General features: G+C 37.3%; 1 protein-coding gene and 1 long non-coding RNA gene across 4 annotated transcripts in view; one reads left to right on the top strand and one right to left on the bottom strand.

Moving 5' to 3' along the window:
• The window catches only part of SAMSN1 (SAM domain, SH3 domain and nuclear localization signals 1), a 170,790-nt gene extending 158,511 nt beyond the window's left edge, over positions 1 to 12,279 (top strand). For all 3 annotated transcript variants that reach the window (XM_024927031.5, XM_055105188.1, XM_003819190.3), the window contains one exon: positions 11,393 to 12,279. In XM_024927031.5, the coding sequence (XP_024782799.4) occupies positions 11,393 to 11,595 (203 nt within the window). In that variant the 3' untranslated portion in view covers positions 11,596 to 12,279. The remainder of the gene's footprint in view (positions 1 to 11,392) is intronic.
• LOC117977301 (uncharacterized) overlaps positions 1 to 20,199 on the bottom strand; it is a 63,218-nt gene extending 43,019 nt beyond the window's left edge. Inside the window, exon 1 of the long non-coding RNA XR_004668379.3 lies at positions 19,847 to 20,199. This is a non-coding gene — a long non-coding RNA (uncharacterized LOC117977301). The remainder of the gene's footprint in view (positions 1 to 19,846) is intronic.
• Between the last annotated feature and the right edge of the window lie 312 nt (positions 20,200 to 20,511).

The raw sequence follows: 20,511 nt of genomic DNA, 5'->3' as shown, positions 1-20,511 counted from the left end.
CTGAGATTATAGGCATGCCACCACACCCGGCTAATTTTTGTATTTTTAGTAGAGATGGGGTTTCACCATATTGGCCAGCCTGGTCTCGAACTCCTGACCTCAAGTGATCTGCCCACCTTGGCCTCTCAAAGTGCTGGGATTACAAGCATGAGCCACCGCACCCAGCAGTAAAAATAATACTAGTAATTATTAACTACATTTTTAAAACATATGTGCTCTGAGCAAACTCTGGGCCAGGGTCTTTCCTGATTATTCTCTTGAGTACTTACCCCAGGTCTTTGAGTTAGACACTACCGCCCTCATTTTTATGATGAGTTATTGAGACAGCAAGTAACTTGTCTAAGAACACTCTCTTAGTGAAGTGTAGAGTTAGGATTCCAACCCAATGTATGTGCTGCTGTGTTATACTTTCTAACACTACAAGTAACAGCCCAGATGGAGAGTGAGGAGGGAGGAAAGCGTTATTTAGGGACCAGGCCTCCTGATTGTCCTTTTGTGGGCTATTCTATACTCTCTCTCATAAGTCCCACAAAACTGAGGTAGAGTACACGTTTCCTATACACTGGCTTTTTATCTAGTGAAAAGTAGTTTACTTTTTAAGAAACTGGTTTTTACTTTATTCTTATCATTCTTTTCCAAGAGCTTTCACAGGCATAACTAATTTGACATCAGCAGAACTGATTTCATCATCAGGCCTAGGTTATTATATGCTTTCTTTGAAGTTGTGGGGCTGGGAGATGCAAAAGAGAGGGAGATGTGGTCACAGAGGCAGACAAAGTTCAAGCTTCAGAAAGTAGCCAATTTAATCAATATTTCAAGTCAAGACAAAATTGATCAGTGTAAACAGATATAGTAAGTTCGTTCAGGTAAAGGAGTCAGTTTCATTCACATCTTGTCATTTCAAGACATGGCTCCTCACTAAACAATGTTTGGCTTAGAAGTAGATTCTATAGAGTTTTATTATGGACAATGTCCAGTGTCATTGCCAATACTCTCCAAAATGATTTGACCATGAAGTACAGGGAGGAGAAGAGTATTTTTTGAACACTTGTAAATGATTGCTTTTCTTCCATAATAGCACACATCTAGGTATTTTGCCCAATTTGCAGATGAGGCAAAAATTTGGAGATGAATTTCAAAGAAGTCAAACAGCTAGATGAGTGCAGAGATGGAGATTTAATCAAAGGGAGTCTGCTATAAAACTCCTCCACATGTGCAAATTGGCCAATATGAAAGCAATGAATATTTGAAAATTGAAGTTTTCTGCTACTTCACCAATTTTCTCAAGGGCTTTGGTTCAGTTTTCTATATCAGAAGGTAAAAGGCGAGAGGCTTCCATGGCTGCCTGTCAACAGGGTTTGTGGAGAGAAGGGGCTGGGAACCTGGGCAAGCAGCACTTTCAGCAATAAACAGTATCCCCAGGGGCCCACAGAGGGAAGATGGGTTCAGTGCCAAAGGCTTGCGTCCCCTTAATTTTTTCATTCCACTTCACTCATCACCTGTCTCCTTTCTATGCTAACAAAAGAACAATTATTCATAGATGGTAAAATTATTTATAGAGCCGGTGTAATTAAAAAGAAAAAAAAGAAAAGAAACACCTGATGCAAAATTCTTCCATTGCAAGGTGAGAAGATGAAAATCCAAGTAGCTAAGTGGCTTTCTCAAGCTCACAAATCTATAATTCAGTCTCTTACATCTATCAGAAACATGTTCTGCCATATCCTGGTCTCTGAAAACAAAACATAGTGTCTCCAAAGCATTAAATGGTTTTTGATGTTTGATATAAAAAAGGACATGTCCCAGAAATTATTCCCCTGCATAAAACTTTAGAAAATGATGCTTGAAGGTCACTAGAAGTTGATTACTTAATGACAGCCAGTAAGGTACAAACATACACAGAGCCAAATTCTGGGAGATGAAAAATGGAAAAAAAAATACAGATTCAACCAGTGCTTCTTGTCAACATACTACCCTGAGATTTTTCTTATTTTAATCTTATGGTCTAGAGAAGTATTATAATATACATGTCAAAAAGATGCATATTGCAGGTTAGGCTATTCTGACTGAAAGCTATTTATCTTATATGAAACTGCTTTGCTCAAGAAATAAAGAAGAATGACTTCCATTTGTCAATAAGATGTCGAGTTCTGATGATTTGGCACCATACTGGCTGCATGCTTATTTTTATCTATTTTCTACTCTGTGAATCATATCTCCTACAACCATGCTAAAGATTAAACGCACAACCTTCCTGTACCTTGAATGATAAAGACCTTGAGTATATGGTTATATAAAACTGAGACATTTAAAAACAAATGCATGTCACATTAAACGTTAAAAATAGTTTGCTTTTCTTTTTAAGAATGGGACATGTACATTTTCTAGGATATTATGGATGCATTTTATTTTGATCATTGAATGATGTCAGTTTGAGGAATGGCAATAAATTTCTAGTTTGGTGTTTCATTGTTAGATTGAGAACATAAAAGGATTTGCTTTGCTAATCATGCAATATAAAAGTTGAGCAAAATGGGCACATATCTTGAGGATAAGAGCTAAAATTTTGAGATGATGTAGAAAAGACAAGTCCTATGTGAGTCTTAAATATATCTAGAGAGACCAAGAGGATGGGGTACAAAACATGGAAAAAAACCAGACTTCTAAGATTTAAAGCAAGAATTTTTCCTTTTCTCTTCTTAGCCCAAGATAGATAGCATTGTACCCACTTTGACCTTGAAAATGTATACTGGGTTACACTTTTTTTTTTTTTTTTTGTATTGTACTTTAAGTTCTGGGATACATGTGCAGAACATGGAGGTTTGTTACACAGGTATACACATGCCATGGTGGTTTGCTGCACCCATCAACCCTTCATCTACATTAGGTATTTCTCCTAATGCTATCCTTCCCCTAGCCCCCCACCCCCTGACAAGCAGTGGTGTGTGATATTCCCCTCCCTGTGTCCATGTGTTCTCATTGTTCAACTCCCACTTGTGAGTGAGAACATGTGTTTGGTTTTCTGTTCCTGTGTTAGTTTGCTGAGAATGATGGTTTCCAGCTTCATCCATGTCCCTGTAAAGGACATGAACTCATCCACTCATCCTTTTTTATGGCTGCGTAGTATTCCATGGTGTATATGTGCCAGATTTTCTTTATCCAGTCTGTCATTGATGGGCATTAGGGTTGGTTGCAAGTCTTTGCTATTGTGAATGGTGCTGCAATAAACATATGTGTACATGTGTCTTTATAGTAGAGTAATTTATAATCCTTTGGGTATAGACCCAGTAATGGGATTGCTGGGTCAAATGGTATTTCTGGTTCTAGATCCGTGAGGGATCGCCACACTGTCTTTGACAATGGTTGAACTAATTTACATTCCCACTAACAGTGTAAAAGCATTCCTATTTCTCCACATTCTCTTCAGCATCTGTTTTTTCTTGACTTTTTAATGATCCTGATTCTAACTGGTGTGAGATGGTATCTAGGTCACTGCTTGGCGGGAAGTAAAGATGCTTCTCCAACAAGCTGATGAAAGGGCTGGTATGTGGTGTTAGTGCTGATCACAGGATTACCTCTGGAGGAGGATAACCACCCTGGGGTTCTGCAATCCCAGCAAGACCAGCATAGAGATTTGGAATTTGCTCCTGTGTTGCATTTAAACAGAGGAATTAGGTCATCGGTTCCCTCAACTGGGAATCTAGATAAGGTTATAGGGAGAAGAAAAATTGGAGTGAGATGCAGCTCTTGAAGGGACAAGAGAGCAGGATCTGTTTATTTTGTGCACATTTAGGTTTTTCTATTTATCATCTGAATTTAAAAATGTTTCATTTACTTTGGAAGTCAATATTCCCAAATAAAAAAGAGAACAGAAAATATGTGTGTGTGTGTGTGTGTGTGTGTGTGTGTGTGTGTGTTCTTCCATAAACACAATCTTCAAGGCCCCTTTGCCTTACTCTGAAGTCCTCTTTAGAATAATAAGCTGGTTTACTGTTGTTTATAGTAAACATCTTGTCTTTATTCTGCACTTGTTCCTCATTTTTCACATTCAGAAGCACTCCAATGTGTCTTAAAATTGTGTCTATGAGAATGTGTACTATTGTCCTTGGGGAAAATGGGTGATGGAAATACCTTGTTTGCTCTAGATTACAGGGATAATTAAATTTAAAATTGAAAACAAAGTAACAGAATAAGCAAACTTTACAGAATCTGTATACAATGCATTTGAGGTACCTGCAAACTCTGGTTGCAGTGCCAAATGAGGAGGAAGGGGAAAGGGTGGGTTGTGTGCCAGAATGTTGATACCAGCTGTGGTCACAGCAGCCCCTCATCGCTCAAGCATCCCCAGTTGTGCCTTCCTGCCTGCCTGCCTGCCTGCCCAAATCGATGCAGGGCAAATGGCGGGCAACAGCCAGGAGCCTGGAACACGAGCTGTCAGCAGGGGAGATTTGTATTTATGCCAAGCAGCAGTCCAGCAGTTGGCCTAACAGTGTGCCAGCATAGCCTGGGCCTAGCCCCTGACATGTGTACCTGGAGTTTCCAACCCACTTGCCATATGATTTGCATCTAGATTCAAGAAATCTACAGCTTTAAAGAAAAGCTATGCTACCTGTCCACACAAAGTAGAGAAAGCATGCAGGCATTTAACTTGTATGTATTTAATATCTATAGTCATAGTTGTTTGCCCTCATGCAATTTAATTTCTTCAGATTTCTTTTTAATTTTACCTCCAAACTTTCATTTATGATGGATGCCATATTCTATATCATACAAAAAACTATAAAATAAAGTATAAGGATTCTCACTTTTCTACCAGAAAATTTCCAGTGAAAAGTGTTCACAGATTTTTCACTTTAGTCACATAAGGACCTCTCTAATGGCCGTATATATAGAGCACTCCTGTACCTGTGTTTATATTGCATTGGGATTGTATACAACACATAGCTTTGTAATGATTACCCTGGCCAAACAAGACCGAATCTTCTATTACCATATGCTTTCCCAAAGCCCCTAGTCCTGTGCTTTGCATTAGTGGATGGTTAACATAAAATGAGTAAATGATTAATGAGGAGGTCAAAAGATCCCCAAATAGTAAGTCAGTATTCTATTATTATAAAAATAAAGTTGCCTGCAATCCCACCTCACACATACAAGTATTTGTAATAAGCAGATCGGTATTCGAGTATGTTGTCAAGATTTAGTTTATGAATATGCTAACCATGCATGTGTGCAAGAGTGTAAATAAGTACATTTTTGGAGGGCAATAACGTGAAACACAATCAAAGTTTAAAATATGCACACTTTTGTATCCAGAAATTCCAGTTCTAAGTATTTGTCCTACGAAATTCAAGATACAAATGCACAAAAATACTAACTAAAAATCTAGTAGTTTTGGGTAAAAACTAAAAACAATAGGGACTTCCATCAATAATTAACCTGTTAAATAAATTAAGATATACCCAAACAATAAAGTAGTTTTGAAGGTGTTATGTTAAGAAAATGATATAGCGTGCTGTTTACTGATATTAAAGTTTTTTAAAAATATGTTAAATGTGAAAGCAAATTGTAGATCACTAATATGCACAGTATTCCTATTTTTGTCAAAAGTAATAGTTTTAGACATAATGAAATTCGATTAGTTTTTTATCATATCTATATAGGGAAGGCAAAATTTTATCTCTACCCTCTTAGGCTTTTAAAAACAGCTGAAAATTAAATTGACATAGGACAGACCAACAGGAGAAAATCACACAAATTTATTTAACACAAAATTCATGCGGCAAGGGAGGCTTCATGGGAAATGAAGACCCAAAGATGCAGTTAGAGTTGAACACTTGTATACTGAATTAGACAAAGAATAATAAGTTGTGAAAATGTGACAAGTCACAGAAGCTTGAAATAGGCTAGCTAATTGGGTGAAGTGGTTAGATAGATAAGGGTTTGTCTATCATGGCTTGTTTGTACAGATTTCCCTGTGCCTCAACTTCCTGTCCTTGAAGATAGGAATGATACTTTTCTTCTGGTAGAGGGAAGGTAGCTTTCACATGGAAATGTCATCTGCTTTTAAGAAGCAGAAGGAAAGTCAGACTAGGCATGGTGGCTTATGCCTGTAATCCCACCACTCTGGGAGGCTGAGGCAGGAGGATTGCTTGAGTCCAAGAGTTCAAGACCAGCCTGGGCAACCTAGCCAGACCCTATTTCTCTCTCTCTTAAAAAAAAAAAAAAAGGGAAAGCCAGAGTAATATTCTTGCACCTGCTCTCTTCAAGTGCCTTCAACTCAAAATAGTCAATATGCCAGAGCAGCATATTTTGGGGTAATGTGTTCTTAACTCCTTCATCATGTAAATGGGTTTAATTAACCTATAAGAAATATGAACTTGACTTTCCAAGGCCCCTAATTAAATAATGTGTGACAGTTTTAAACGTTATTTGGTCATTACCAAAATAGTCAGTACAATATGACAACTTTAACTGAGGAGGTTAAATATTTCCTGGGACCAAAGCCCTCCATATGGTGTATGGTTGGGGAGAGTAGCAGTCTAATGAGATTGCCCAGGTAGGTGCTGAGTTATCGTGATCTTGAGTGAGTATGCCTCTGCCTCTGCTGAAGTTCCTAGCACAGTGGAAGTGGAGATTGCCCTAGCTGAAAGCGAAAAGGTTTATTTCCAGGTACACATCTCGTTAGAAGCTAGGCTCCAAAAAGAGATATGCAAGAGGAGGGGAAGTCATTTCAACTCCATATCTTCTCATGGCCTCAGGGGAACAGAAGCCACCAGTTATTTTCCTATGAATGGAATCCTATTTTTCATTTGTTGTTGTGTTTCCAAAAGGTGGGTTAGTATTCAAGTGAAATGAACACCAAATGTTCACTGTTATTAGGAGAATTGAAGTGTTCAGGTAACTTAAGAATGGGCTTTAGATGAAATAAAAAATAACTGAGAGACATGCCATGTTGTCCACTAAAATTTCCTCCCTGGATAACGCTGCCTCTGGACAAATAAATATAGCCATAGTTACCTGAACAGTGGCTGGGTTTTCATTTGAGTGACTCCAGTGAGGTTAAAACTTGAGACTGAGGTTTTGAGTCATCCTAAGATGTGTATCCCTGGGTTTTGCCTCTTTGGAGATGGCCCCAGGATAGAGAAAAACAGGAGGATGATTGATGGAGCTGAGAGGTATTCTCATTTGAATTTTAACAAAAGTCCTTTTTTGCTCTCCTTTAGTTCCAATGTCCTTTAATTCATCTAAATATCATTGTGTTTATTAAAAAATTATTTATTGAGAAATTCCTTTAGCCAGGAATTTTCCTATGCCTTTAAGGTTGCATTATTTTATAGTACTTCACCCAAAGAAAGAGAGGCTTCAAAGCTAAGGCAAGCAAGATGGTAAAGACAAAATCTGGATGATTTGGGCAAAGAAATCTGGGAAAGTCAAGCAAAAATTAGTTTTCATTTTTTTGAATCTTTAATTTTTTAATATGTAAAGGTGGGGCAGATTTCTCTTCTTAGAGTAGAACTTTTTCGCAGAATAAGGATCCAGTTTTATTTCCTTAAAACTATCTTCACTTTTAGTATAATTGAGATTGCCTTTCTTAATTAATTAAATGTCAAAACTCCAATATAATTATTTTGTGAATAATTATATTAGACGTCTTCTGTTTTCATCACGATGCCACCCTTTCCTTTCAACATTGATAACTATCTTAAAATGTTTTTACATGGGCTTTATACAATTCTGTAACAATTTTGGTAGGAAATAAATTATTTTAATATGCAAATTAGCTCTTCATGATAAAATATTTCCTAAGTAATTTTTAAATGTTATTCTATTTTTATTATATAGAGTACAGAATTATACAGCTTTCTGGAGTTCCTAGTATGCCTGCTGTCAGCTGGCAGCAATAAGAAAGACCCTTTTTCAAATTATTTAATAATTCTTCAGTGTATTCTAATTTAGATATGTATGTCCTTTAAGATATTTACAAACCATTTGGGGGCTTTATTGAAAACTTATACCATTTTAATTATTTCATTAAAAACAATGTGGAAGACCTGAGAAATAGAGGGAAAATTAACAAATTTGAACACTTTTGTTTGTAAGTTATATGCATATGTGTATGTTTTCATATAATTGTAATAATAGAATACATGAATTATGTATACTTTTTAAAACCTAGCGTATTATCAGAAACGTTTTAGTATAAAAAGATGCACTGAAACATCCTATGGGAAGTCCGTAATTTTGTAGGCAAACCTGTTTCTTATTCCAATGTGTTACTTGCCCGGTTAGCCCAGATGATTGAACCATGGGACAAAACTGATGAAGGTTATGGTTTCAATTTCTGGGTAGGCCAGTTAGCTTTACTCTGTTTCATGGCCACATGAAGGGACTAAATGACTTAGAAAGAAAATGTGGATGCATTAATGTGAATTCATCTCCTCTGCAGGAAAGAAACACCCATAACACAAGACCTAGGTTTGCGCCAATCCCTGTCATTAGTGTCAGGATGAAAAGAAACAAGAAGAGGAAAATCTTGATCCTCCAAATACAAAAGTGAATGCGATATAGCTTTCATCTCCGTAATATAACATAATGACCTGCCTTTTTATAGTTACAGTTGAGAGTTCCAGCTGATCACCTGCCTGAAATTATTGCAAGCCTGGTGGGAAGCATTTGAGGAGGCACGGTCGTGTTTTCATTTCACGAGGAAATCATTTAGCAAATTACTGCTGTTCTGTAAATTACCGTGCTGCATAACTTTCATACTGAGAAACTATTTTCTTTTTCCATAAAAATTGCAGATGAAAGGTTTCTACAATAAATGACCTGTGTTTAAAACAAAACCATTCCTAGAATTTAGAGAACGTGATATAGCATTTCTCATGTGGAAATAAAAACAAATACATTTTTATTACTAATATTACACAATGACATATTCTCTAGTAAAGACAGTTTTTAATTTATTTACTTTGTTCCCCATTGAGGTGAATGCACAGAGGCTTCTGAGAGTGAAATAACAAGCTAAATATTTATTTTTTTAAAGGAAAAGAACTAATTTTGGAAATTACAGTTCTTAAAGACTCTGCTTCATATCCTGAAGAGAGCCCCACAATTGGTAATCAACCTAAATAGAACAGAGTGTTGGGAACAAACAGTTTTTATTATGCCAAGTCTTGTTTAGGATATCAATGTGAAGGGAAGTAGATCAGTTCTTTTAATTTTGCATTGAGGTAATATTGGCCCAAACATAATCTGGGGAAATGTGGCCTTATCCCCACAATCATTATGACTAAGAGGTTCACACTCCAAATAGGATGATCATTGCTGATGTGGCAGAATGCATACAAAAGCACTAATTCCTCTGGCCTTTTCTAGAAACACTTGGATAATGGAACACAGAGCTGGCTCATTTCATTTCAGTGGCAATAAGATAGAAAAGCCAAGGCAGGATAGAAAGCAATTCTTCAGAGAATGAGGTCCCATTTTAGTGCTGCCTTTTCATAAAAAAAAAGGGCTTAGAAAGAAGAGTGAATGACTGATACTCAGAAAGACTAGTGAATAATAAGTAAACCCTCCCAAACTTAAAGATTGTCATGAATAATGCACACAAAATGCTTCCATGGTAGCTAAAATTTAAAAATAACAATCACAATAGGTGCCTATTAAAATTGTCATCTTATATCTAGAACTAGTTATAATATCACTAGGCAAATACCTGATATTTGAATCTATAGTTAAAATTGTGGGGCAAATGTGAAGATTCAGAAGAATGGCATAAATATGGTTTCACTGTTGCAAATACAAGCCTTAAGGAAAAGGTTAAAAGAACTGTTATGACTCATTCTGAAGATGAGTAGACTAAGAAGCAATTTTTATCATTTTCTTCCAGCCTTTCTCAACCAGTGTTTTTCTTCTAAACTACAGAATTTAGGAGATATTTTAAGTAACACTTTTCAATTTCTCCCATGGATGATGCTTAACTAGTACCATTCTAAAAACATTAAAGAGAAGTTAATTCATTAACACAAGGGTAACTTACAGCACAATTCTCATTTGTAATGGAAGTTGATGGCAATTGGACACACAGTGGATCATAAACTAATGTTAGCAAAACATATGGAAACTAGAAAATGCATTTTAAAGCAAGATAGATATATATATATAAAATAAATAAGATAAAGCATAGATTTCCTAGATATAAATTAATTAGCATTATAATAGCCTATTGAAGAAAATTATACATTTTCCTTCTTTGAAGGATTCTGAGGTTTGGATTTTCTTTATTCTCACTGGAATGGGATGAAGTGCAAAGCCTCTGTAGGCAGAGTTCTTGTCCCAACCTTAAATGTGTGTTTGGCTCTTTCAACGTGGAGCTATTCAAATGCCTACAGTGGTGAAGCCCCAAGGTTAGAAGGGGAAAGAGGAAGATATGGTACTGCAGCTAAGAGGCAGTACCTGAGATCTATTTCTTCTCTGAGGAGCTCAGCTCAGGATGCAGAAACACCCATCAAGAAACCACATGGACAGAGAGAAAGTTGACGCTAAAGGAATCGAGAAGAGTAACATGTGAACTTCAGGCTGCTTAGGGGTTCTTCCAAAATATATTTTGTTATATCCCTAATAGTAATCTTTTTCTAAAAGATAATGCCTGTTGAATATAGAACACTGCTTTAAGAATGCAGAATTATCAATCTGAAAATAAATGATTATTCTTCAGGACTACAGACAAAGATACGGAAGACTAAATATCCATAAAGTAGATTCAGTGGAAATTTTGGTGTTTTACTTTCTAAAAGCAACCTGGTTTCTTATGTCTATTTTGTGATACATGCAAACATAGGAAAATTCTGGATATTTAAAGTTTTATTAGTTAACTTCCAAATAATTGAAGTCCTACTGTACATTCTTACTTATAGTGATAATTTATTAATTAATCTAGATTATCATGAATCTAAAATTGTTCACAAAGATCACTATTGACTTGGATTGTGCATTTAAACTATAAATGCCTTTTTATAATGATACTTTAAGGAGTATTTGGACAAGGCATCAGTCACACTGTGGATACAATCTGCTTTCTCTGGCAACTTACTATTAATGTAAAATGAGAGTCCATATTGATCTTTGCTTATGCGGGAAGTTCACATGAATTCCATGAAACTGCAAGTGAACAACGAAGGGCAAATTTTGGCTTCTAATAAAACAGTAGCTTGAATATTTGGGTGCAAATATCTCTTTTGTAATAAACAAAGATACCTTTTACTTGCAGAACTTTCCATTGTAATGAAGTCATGGTTAGAACAGTTAAAATAGGATAATACTTGAAAGTGAATGAGTACGTGAATAAGATTTTGTGTTGCTTTACCTAACTCCTGCCCTTTTTTTCCATTTACAGTTATTCAAGAGCAAGAAAATGAACCTGAGCCCCTATCCTTGAGCTCAGACATCTCCTTAAATAAGTCACAGTTAGATGACTGCCCAAGGGACTCTGGTTGCTATATCTCATCAGGAAATTCAGATAATGGCAAAGAGGATCTGGAGTCTGAAAATCTGTCTGACATGGTACATAAGATTACTATCGCAGAGCCAAGTGACTGAACACACATTCCCAACTATATAGCTACAGATGCATTCCATTTTAACTCTTCTTGAGATAAAACGTCAAATAGGAGAGGAAGATAAGATAAATATTTGTAAATAAAACCTAAAGTTTAAATGTTTTAATCTGAATAATTGTACATAAAATTTTGTATCTCTAACATTCCAAATTACTGTCAATAAAATATATATTTATTATTTTAAATGCTATGTGTTAATATTTCACTTGCTTGTATTAGAAAGGCAAAATGTAAGACTTTGGTATGTGTGACAGATGCTTTATTTGGCTTTATTTTACAAGTACAGTATCTGCAAAAAACAAAGTAACCTTTTTTAATACCTGCCAGTTTTGAATTTATATATGTTATTGAACAAATAGTAATAGAGGATTCGCTGTTGAAACAAGTTGTCCAAGCAATGTTATATTCATTTTTATACTTATTGGGAAAGTGTGAGTTAATATTGGACACATTTTATCTTGATCCACAGTGGAGTTTTAGTAATTATATTTTGTTGATTTCTTCATTTTGTTTTCTGGTATAAAAGTATAGATAATGTGTAGTCTCTTCTGATTTAGTGGAACCAATTGTAATAATTGTGCAGATGTTTTGTCTTTAAGTGTAAATATTTTAAAATTTGACATACCCTAATGTTAATAATAAAAAGAACTATTTGCATATTGCATTTTCCAGAGTAATGTTGCTTAGGGGTTTTAATATTGGACTTTAGAGAAAATATCTCCTCCCAGACACCCCTCACTTTTTGTAATATAAGTGCATCCCATAGCAATAATCTCAACCTCCTCAACCTCATCTGTCCCCTGAACCCCAGTGATGTTTATCTGACTCACTTGATGCCCCCAGGAAACTTCAATTCAACATAACCAAACCATCGATTTTCTCTACAAATTTGTTTCTGCTTTTTTATTGCCAACTCCTCTTTACTGCTACTAACACCCAGCCAGTCATCAAAGCAGAAAATCACTTCTTGCTTCATCTCACATATATCCTCCTCATACAAATTCAATAAGTAATCAAGCCCTATGGATCCTACCTCTACAAATGCTTTCATATTCATGGCCTTCTATCCATTTCCATGGTTGTTGTCTTGCTTTGGATCCTCATGATCTCATGCACGGAAAATGGCAGTAGCTTTCCAACTGACCCCCTACCTTCTCATCCATCCTTCACACAGCCTCCAGATAAATCTTTCTAATCCACGAATCAAATCAGGTACTTTTCTGCTTGAAAGTTTTGGATGGCTTCTCATTGTCTTTAGTATAATATCCAAACTTCCTTCCAGGCTGCATAAGGTCTTCCCCAATTGCTTTTTACCTACCTTATGAATTGTAACTACCCCCTCACCACCACCACCATACACACACACCTCTCAATCTACACTCCAGCCATAACAATATACTTGCAATTTTCTTCCCTTTGTGACTTTTCATATGCTATTTATTTTCCTGGAGTGTCTCCTGCTATTTTCCACATTAGGAAGTCTCCCTCTTTCCTCCATCCTAAAGGTCACTTACTCTATGAAGCCTTCCATGATTCCCTTTGGTGCTCTCTTCTTTGTGTTTCCATAGCAACTTGTAAATTGTGGGTCATAGCACTTGTCATATTATGCTTTATATATTTGTATGACAATTGCCCTTCCGTAAGACTGTGACCTCCTTGTGACAGAGATTATTTTGTTTAGCCTTTTTAATCTCTGGTGCCTAACATAATACCTGGCACACAGTGGGCACTTAGGAAATATTTGCTAGAGGGCATTGAATATGATGATTATTCCTATATAACAGATTCCATCTTCCTATTTAAATTGATCCATTCAATTTATATAGGTACTGTAGGTAAGTACCTTCCAAAGTGACCTATTTTTTTTTTAACCAATAAAACGTAATACCTTAGGAAAAAACAGGAAACACAAAGTGTTATTTCAAATGCTGGAGGACAACATTACACTGCTAACGTCTGGCATATTTTTCCAGACCCCTGAGATTTAACCGCATATGCAGTGCCCAGGTGAGGCTAAAGCACATGTCTACCTCTATTCTTCCCCTTTCACAGCATGAAATGGTGTTTCATTTCAGTTTTCCAAGGTGCTGCCTCCATCATGACCCCACTCTTGCTATGGCTACCACTCCAAATCGATTATTCTGGGGCCTCCTTAAACACAGCAGTCACTAACCATGATTTTAAAACTTTAATCAACCTGCTGCCTCAGGGAGATCAAGACAGGATAGCTTCTTTATGGAGATGCCAGGAAATTGTAAGTTGGGGAGCAACTAACAAACTACTTGACTTTAAAACGGTGGCAATCGCCCATGACGCATACTCAGCCACAACTTCAATCACTTAAAAATGAAGGTCTGGTACCCAGTCAAGGATTTAGGGAAATGCTTTTGAGGGGAAGTGCTGCAGAGCCCTTGAGGAGATTGAAGCACAGGAAGAGAGATTGGATTCCTAAAAAGAGGAGACACCATGAGGCTCAAGTGGTCAGGAGGAAGGCCTCATCACGGAGTTCCGCACTAAAAAGGACACAAGAATAGCGGACGTATACTCCACATTAAGGGAGGGCTGTTGTCCTCACCTTACCCACAGCTCCTTACGGATCCTCTGCAGCTCTCGCCTCAGCTCCCTCAACGTGGGGGAGGGAACATCAACAGAAGGAAGACAGGTTTTTCTCTTGGCCATGGAAAGCTGAATAAAGAGCAGCGGAAAGATAAGAAACGGCTCATCCAAGGTTGGGAGGTAGCTGAGGAACTTGGACCTTCTGCTGCTTTTGGCTGGGTGAGAGACATGAGTCCAAGCCTTTTAAGATGGCTAAAGGATTAACATTATAATAATTACAAGATCATGATACTGGCTTTGTGTTTCTAGGTTGAACCCTGACGACATTTCCCAGTCTCATATGTTTATTTATTCACTCAGCAATATTTAAAGTTGGAACATGTATGCTGTCCAAGACTATGCCAACAAAGGTCTTTTTAACTATATAACCGCATGAGAATCATAGCATAGCTTCTCTCATTGGAACCCACTGAGTCTTTCATATATACACAGATCAGAATATACCGTTATTCTGATCCCAGAGATTCCGTATCTTTGTAAATTCAAGTATGTTGTGACAATATGCATGGTTAGAGGAATTTTATTCCAGATAAATAAATAAAATCCTCATAGTAATTTTTTGATGAATACAAAAATCAGATCATTTAAATTCTGAGTTCCCCTTGTAATGTAAAGATGAATATATCTACATTCTGAAGTATTTCATTATAATCTTTTCTCTTTTAATCAATTAAATTGCCAAGGGAGTTAGTTCAGAAATAAAATAACTTTAAAAATTTCAAAATGATAGGCAGCTAAAGATTATCAGGATTTCAGAAAACGTACAATTTACTGAGGTTACAGTCAAGTGCCCTGCAACTTCCTGAATGAGGCCAAATTGATGACATTTCATGTTGAGAAACTTCCGTTACAAGCAGAAGTTCTGAGAAAAATAATAGGAAGAAATTTTAGATACTCCATCACCTCACACACGCACGCACTTCCATCCTCCCCACAACCATAAAAAAACTTGAATAATTTGCATACAGACTTCAAGTACTCTTTCATAAAGTGGGAAGTCATGCTACAATCATGTAAAGGTTGAGAGCAAAACGAATAGGGACTAAATGTAGGTAAAAGAACAGCAGCTTCTAAACTTGACCAGGTTTTTTGGCTATGGAAATGAGATAAAAGCAACCCTCTTTTTATGTTACCTCCTATTTAACTGCCGAATTTCTCTGATCACACCCAATGTTCACCTAAACATAGAGACTGGAGGAGATCATGGAGTTGAAGCATCTGGTTTAAGAATTGTGTGACTGGGCAGGTCATTTATCCTCTAAGCTTAGTCTTTTTTTTTTTTAATCTACAAAATGTTGTCAATTAAATGAGATAATGTGTGTAAAGCACACAGCACGACGCATGTAGTATGTGCATAAAAACAACTACTGCTATTATATCCACTACTTCATTTTTATTCATTGATGTCTGGACATTCAGTGGAAACAGTGCACATGCTGCCACAATGCAGGCATGGACTTGCAGGCATTTGAAATTCTTAAGACACAAATTGTCTCAGAGCTATGACAACTGTGTTTGTCAGAAGCAATGAGAGAGAGTCAGCTGGCTTAAGAGAACTTCTCAGATGAATGACCATTTCTTCATGAAAGAATATTTCTTTGTTTACTCCTAACCAGCTTACAAAGAGGCTGTGCTATATTTAGCTTTCATTCCTCACACCTAGCTCATGATAGGAGTACTCTTTTTTTTTTTTTTGAGATGGAGTCTCACTCTGTCACCCAAACTGGAGTGCAGTGGCAGGATCTGGGCTCACTGCAACCTCTGCCTCCTGGGCTCAAGTGATTCTCCCACCTCAGGCTCCCAAGTAGCTGGGATTACAGGTGGGCAGCACCATGCTTGGCTAACTTTTTGTATTTTAGTAGAGACTGGGTTTCACCATGTTGCCCAGGGTGGTTTTGAACTCCTGAGCTCAGGGAATCTGCCCGCCTTGGCCTCCCAAAGTGCTGGGATTACAGGCATGAGCCACTGTGCCCAGCCGGAGTACTCATTTTTGAAGAATGAAGGATTTATAAATAAATGCCTAATGAAGAAGTGAAAAAATAAAAGTTTTGGGGTTATTACTGCTATTAGTGCACCTTGGACCCTGGTCTCTGATAAATTATGGAGTCACAACTCATTGTGCTATAGGCAACAGAGAAGCCCTCAGGAAGGCCGCCTAAATGTAGATATTTACCTATTTATAAAGCTTAAGAGCATTTAGGCAAATAATCTGCCATGAGAAATCGAAGTGCAGAAAGAGGCTGAGAAGCTACCAGGAACATATATGACCTTTTCATAACTCTCCCTTCCCTATCTTCGTCATGCAAACTTCTCACATTTGAATTACCAACAGTTAGAGTATCAGAAGGTCTGTGTGACATAAATTATAAGTTAAGAAACCATGAGGGAAGAAAGTAAAAAAATGACATTAGTATATTCAGTGGTTTCTTTTGACCTTCTGGGGTCCCTGATGGGCCTGAGTGCAAAGCAGCATTTCCTCATAGGGCAGGAGTAGAATCCTGATGTGTAAGGCTAACAGGATCATTTCCTTTCTGAGTTCTTGGGCACTAGGCCAAGTGAATGGGCAGGAATCATTCCAGTTGCCGAGTAAAATGGGGTGAAAAGCACTTCTGGCACACTTTGTCCATATAAATTATACTTGTTTGCAATTCATCAACTCCTTCTCTCCTTTATATCCATATGTAATGTAAATGATCATCTTTCTCTGAAGCTCCATAATGATGCAAAGCTCAAAAATGTGATAGAATCAGCTAAAAGAGAGCAGATGGAAGTTTATCCCCCAATATGCATATTCATAAAAAAAAATAGAGAACTCAACAAAAGGAGATACATAAGTACTTTTACCCGGGGGCTGCATGGACTTCTGTATGACAGTAAGTTGGTTTTCTGCAACTATTCATTTCGGAAACCTTTACTCATTCGTTTCTGCAGCAGTCATTGAAAATGCTCTGGGAAAAAAAAAATCTCTCTGTAGGAAACAAATATATTTCCCTTTGGATTTTTATTGCACCTTAGAATCCGTGATTCAGGAAGTAATGGTTAAATATTTTACTAGAAAAATATAATTAGAAGGCAAACAATGTAAAAAAGTGAAGTCTTAAGTGTTCCTTTAGCAATACAAACTACAGACGTTTAAAAGCACACTGTTACACTGAAATAGTGATATAGGGAGAATAATGAACTGTCTAGATCACATTTGTATGTTTTAAAAAAATATCTGATTACTCAGGGGCTAAGGTGGTTCATGCTGGTGTACTGAAGATACAGAAATGCTGCTAGAAATTTAGTTTAGACAAAGAAAAGAAAAGATAGGAAATGGTAAATATATATATATACAGCCGGGCATGGTGGCTCATTCCTGTAATCCCATCACTTTGGGAGGCCAAGGCCGGCAGATCACCTGAGCTCAGGAGTTCGAGACCAGCCTGGCCAACATGGTGAAACTGTATAAAATCATTGGAAGGGTGGCTGTGAGTTTTGGTAGCATACAATGAAAGAAGTAGCATTCATACCAAAATGAGATGTTTCTGACTCTCCTCTCCAATCTACTCTCCACTTGTGAAGCCTGGATATTCACTCAGATATATTCACCTGTATAAGCTACTACATTCCAGTTCTGTGCCCTGAGGTTCCTGTTGGGCTCAGTGAGCAGAAAGTCCCCTCATTCCCTGAGGAGTGAGGTCAGGGTATTTGTTTTCCCTGTGAGATCACCTTGTGCTGGTGCTTCCCTTAATCAAAGGTTGCTAGTCCTTTCAAGGTGACCTTTTACATGATTCTCCTTCCTTGAGATTCTAGTAATTGCTCTTCCTCCTGATCTCTTAGGGTCTAGATTGAGTAACAGCTCTGTAGCTCTTAGCTCCCACTACCAGTGCAGCCCTTATTGGTTCCCCTGCCCTCTACTCTGCCCACACCTTTGTAATTAGTCCCTTTATAAATAAGCCTTCCTGGGATTTCCTAATTTGATTGTGTTTCCTGCTGGTAGCTGGACAAGTACAGTGATCCACCAACGCTCATGACCTCATGACTTCTTTTTTTTTTTTTGAGACGGAGTCTCACTCTGTTGCCCAGCCTCCCTGGTTCAAGAGATTCTCCTGCCTCAGTCTCTTGAGTAGCTGGGATTACAGGTGTGCACCACCAAGCCTGGCCAATTTTTGTATTTTTTTTTTAAGTAGAGACATGGTTTCACCATGTTGGTCAGGCTGGTCTTGAACTCCTGACCTTGTGATCCCCCTGCCTAGGCCTCCCAAAGTGCTGGGATTACAGGCGTGAGCCACTGCGCCCGGCCATGGCTTCAAATTACTTAGGCCATGTTCTTGAAAGCAGTGAGCTCTATGACTCCGGTATAACTACACTTACATGGTCTCAGGTCATTTTTTTCTATTTCACTACCAGCCACCAGCCTTGCTGGCAATCAGTTTGCTTCAGGAAAAGAAAGAAAAGAAAAGAAGAGGAGAGGAGAGGAGAGGAGAGGAGAGGAGAGGAGAAAGAAAAGAAAAAAGGGTAAAGAATTTCCACTAACTCCATCAAAATTCATGTCTTGTACCCTTTCAATTCTTAATCCACCTGTTTCATGGGGCCCAGACATATACTTCTCCTTTTTCCAAGAAGCTAAGAAATTCTGGAATTGGAGTGACTGGCAGCATATAAATGGAGGTTTTCATGCTGCAGTTCAGGCCAACCTAACTGCAATTAACACTTCTTTTCTCCTTTACTAATAACAAAATCCAGTGTCCACTTTACTATGAAACACAGGGTCAATTCTATTGGGAAAATGTACCACCCAACAATATTAATATGCATCCAGCAACCATATGATAAAGCAGAATGAAGGAAGTGCATATTTTAGGCTGCTTGCTACCTAATTAGAAATATCTGACATTAATAGCATTTTGGAGGGTGTGTATAAATATGATAACATATAGATACTGAAATTACATTAGCAATTTTTCACATCTAAAATTCTTTGATTCTAAGTTATACTTCATCTACAGTATCACTTGCTAACATCAGGCTCTCATACACAAACTCTTAGCCCTCTTAGTCTCAAAAGAGGTTATTGTAAAATATGGATGTCCAGATAATTTGCATGATTAATGAAAATATGTTTTAGAATATTAAACATTTAAAATGTTAGCATTCAGTAGACTTTCTGACAGAAGTTAAAAGACTATTAGAATGACTGATGAATTGCTACAGTACATTAGCCCTCAGAACAAGGAACCTGCTTGCTAGAGGACATTTATGTAACTTTTTAGCTTTCTTGTTTTTTCCTTTCTCTCCCACTCTAACTAAATTGTCCTTATGTGACCTTGGCTCAGATTTAAATGGCCAAGCATAGGACTTTGCAAAGTTTTGACCCTGCAAATTACATGAAAAACTATAGTCAGAGAGGGTGAAAGAAAGCAGCTAAATTAATCAGTGCTTGGCACATAATATATCTGGCATATAGTAGGAGATTCATAGAAATGTGTTGAAGGAATGAAACGCCTTCTTTCATGTTGAGGATGGTCTTACCTCAGCACAGTGGAAATAAATAAAACAGAAAATCTCTTCCTGGTTAGTGACAAAGTCACTGACAGTTCAGTTGTTTAGATAGGGCATGTAGATCTACTTACTTTTTTCCATGTGTTAGGATTTGTATTTCCGAATGAAGCTCTTCCTACTGTAGTCTTCTAGAGCCTTTTGTCTTGGTTGGCTGCAGAGCTTATCACGACCAATTTGGTCATTTGTTTCCCTCTCCTGTTATACTTAGAGATGAAATATACAACAAAGGACTGTCAGGGAGGTGTTTACATCCCCTCTGGGTAAAAAGTAAAAGACCATTGAAAAGGTAGGGCCACAAGAAATATCAAAATAAATTATTAAGGTAGAAGCAGTAAGCGGCTTAATGGCCTTGCTTTGAGGGAGACAATTAACATTACTATAATTTATGGGAAGTATTATCATGAACTTATGAGCTCCCTCTCTGAGCCCTACTTGCCAAAGCCTGCTTCTTTAGGCAGTGTTTTCTTGATAGTGTTATTTAGTTGATAGTTTTCCAACACTCAAGTATTACACAGTATCATTATTCCTGTGTCAGGGAGTGTGGAGAAAAGTACACTAGGGTACATCATCTAGAATCCCATTACTTAGTCATTAATGAAAATAGTGGGCAGAGCAAGTGTAGGAGGCTGAATCATTGCTCCCCAAAGACAGCAGATTGGAATCAATGGAACCTCGTAAATGTCACCTTATTTGGGGAAATGGTCTTTGCAGATGTGACTAAATTAAGGATTTTAAA

The sequence above is a fragment of the Pan paniscus genome, chromosome 22 (genome assembly GCF_029289425.2).
Source record: "Pan paniscus chromosome 22, NHGRI_mPanPan1-v2.0_pri, whole genome shotgun sequence".
Lineage (NCBI taxonomy): Eukaryota > Metazoa > Chordata > Mammalia > Primates > Hominidae > Pan > Pan paniscus.
This window is presented reverse-complemented; position numbering and strand designations above follow the sequence as displayed.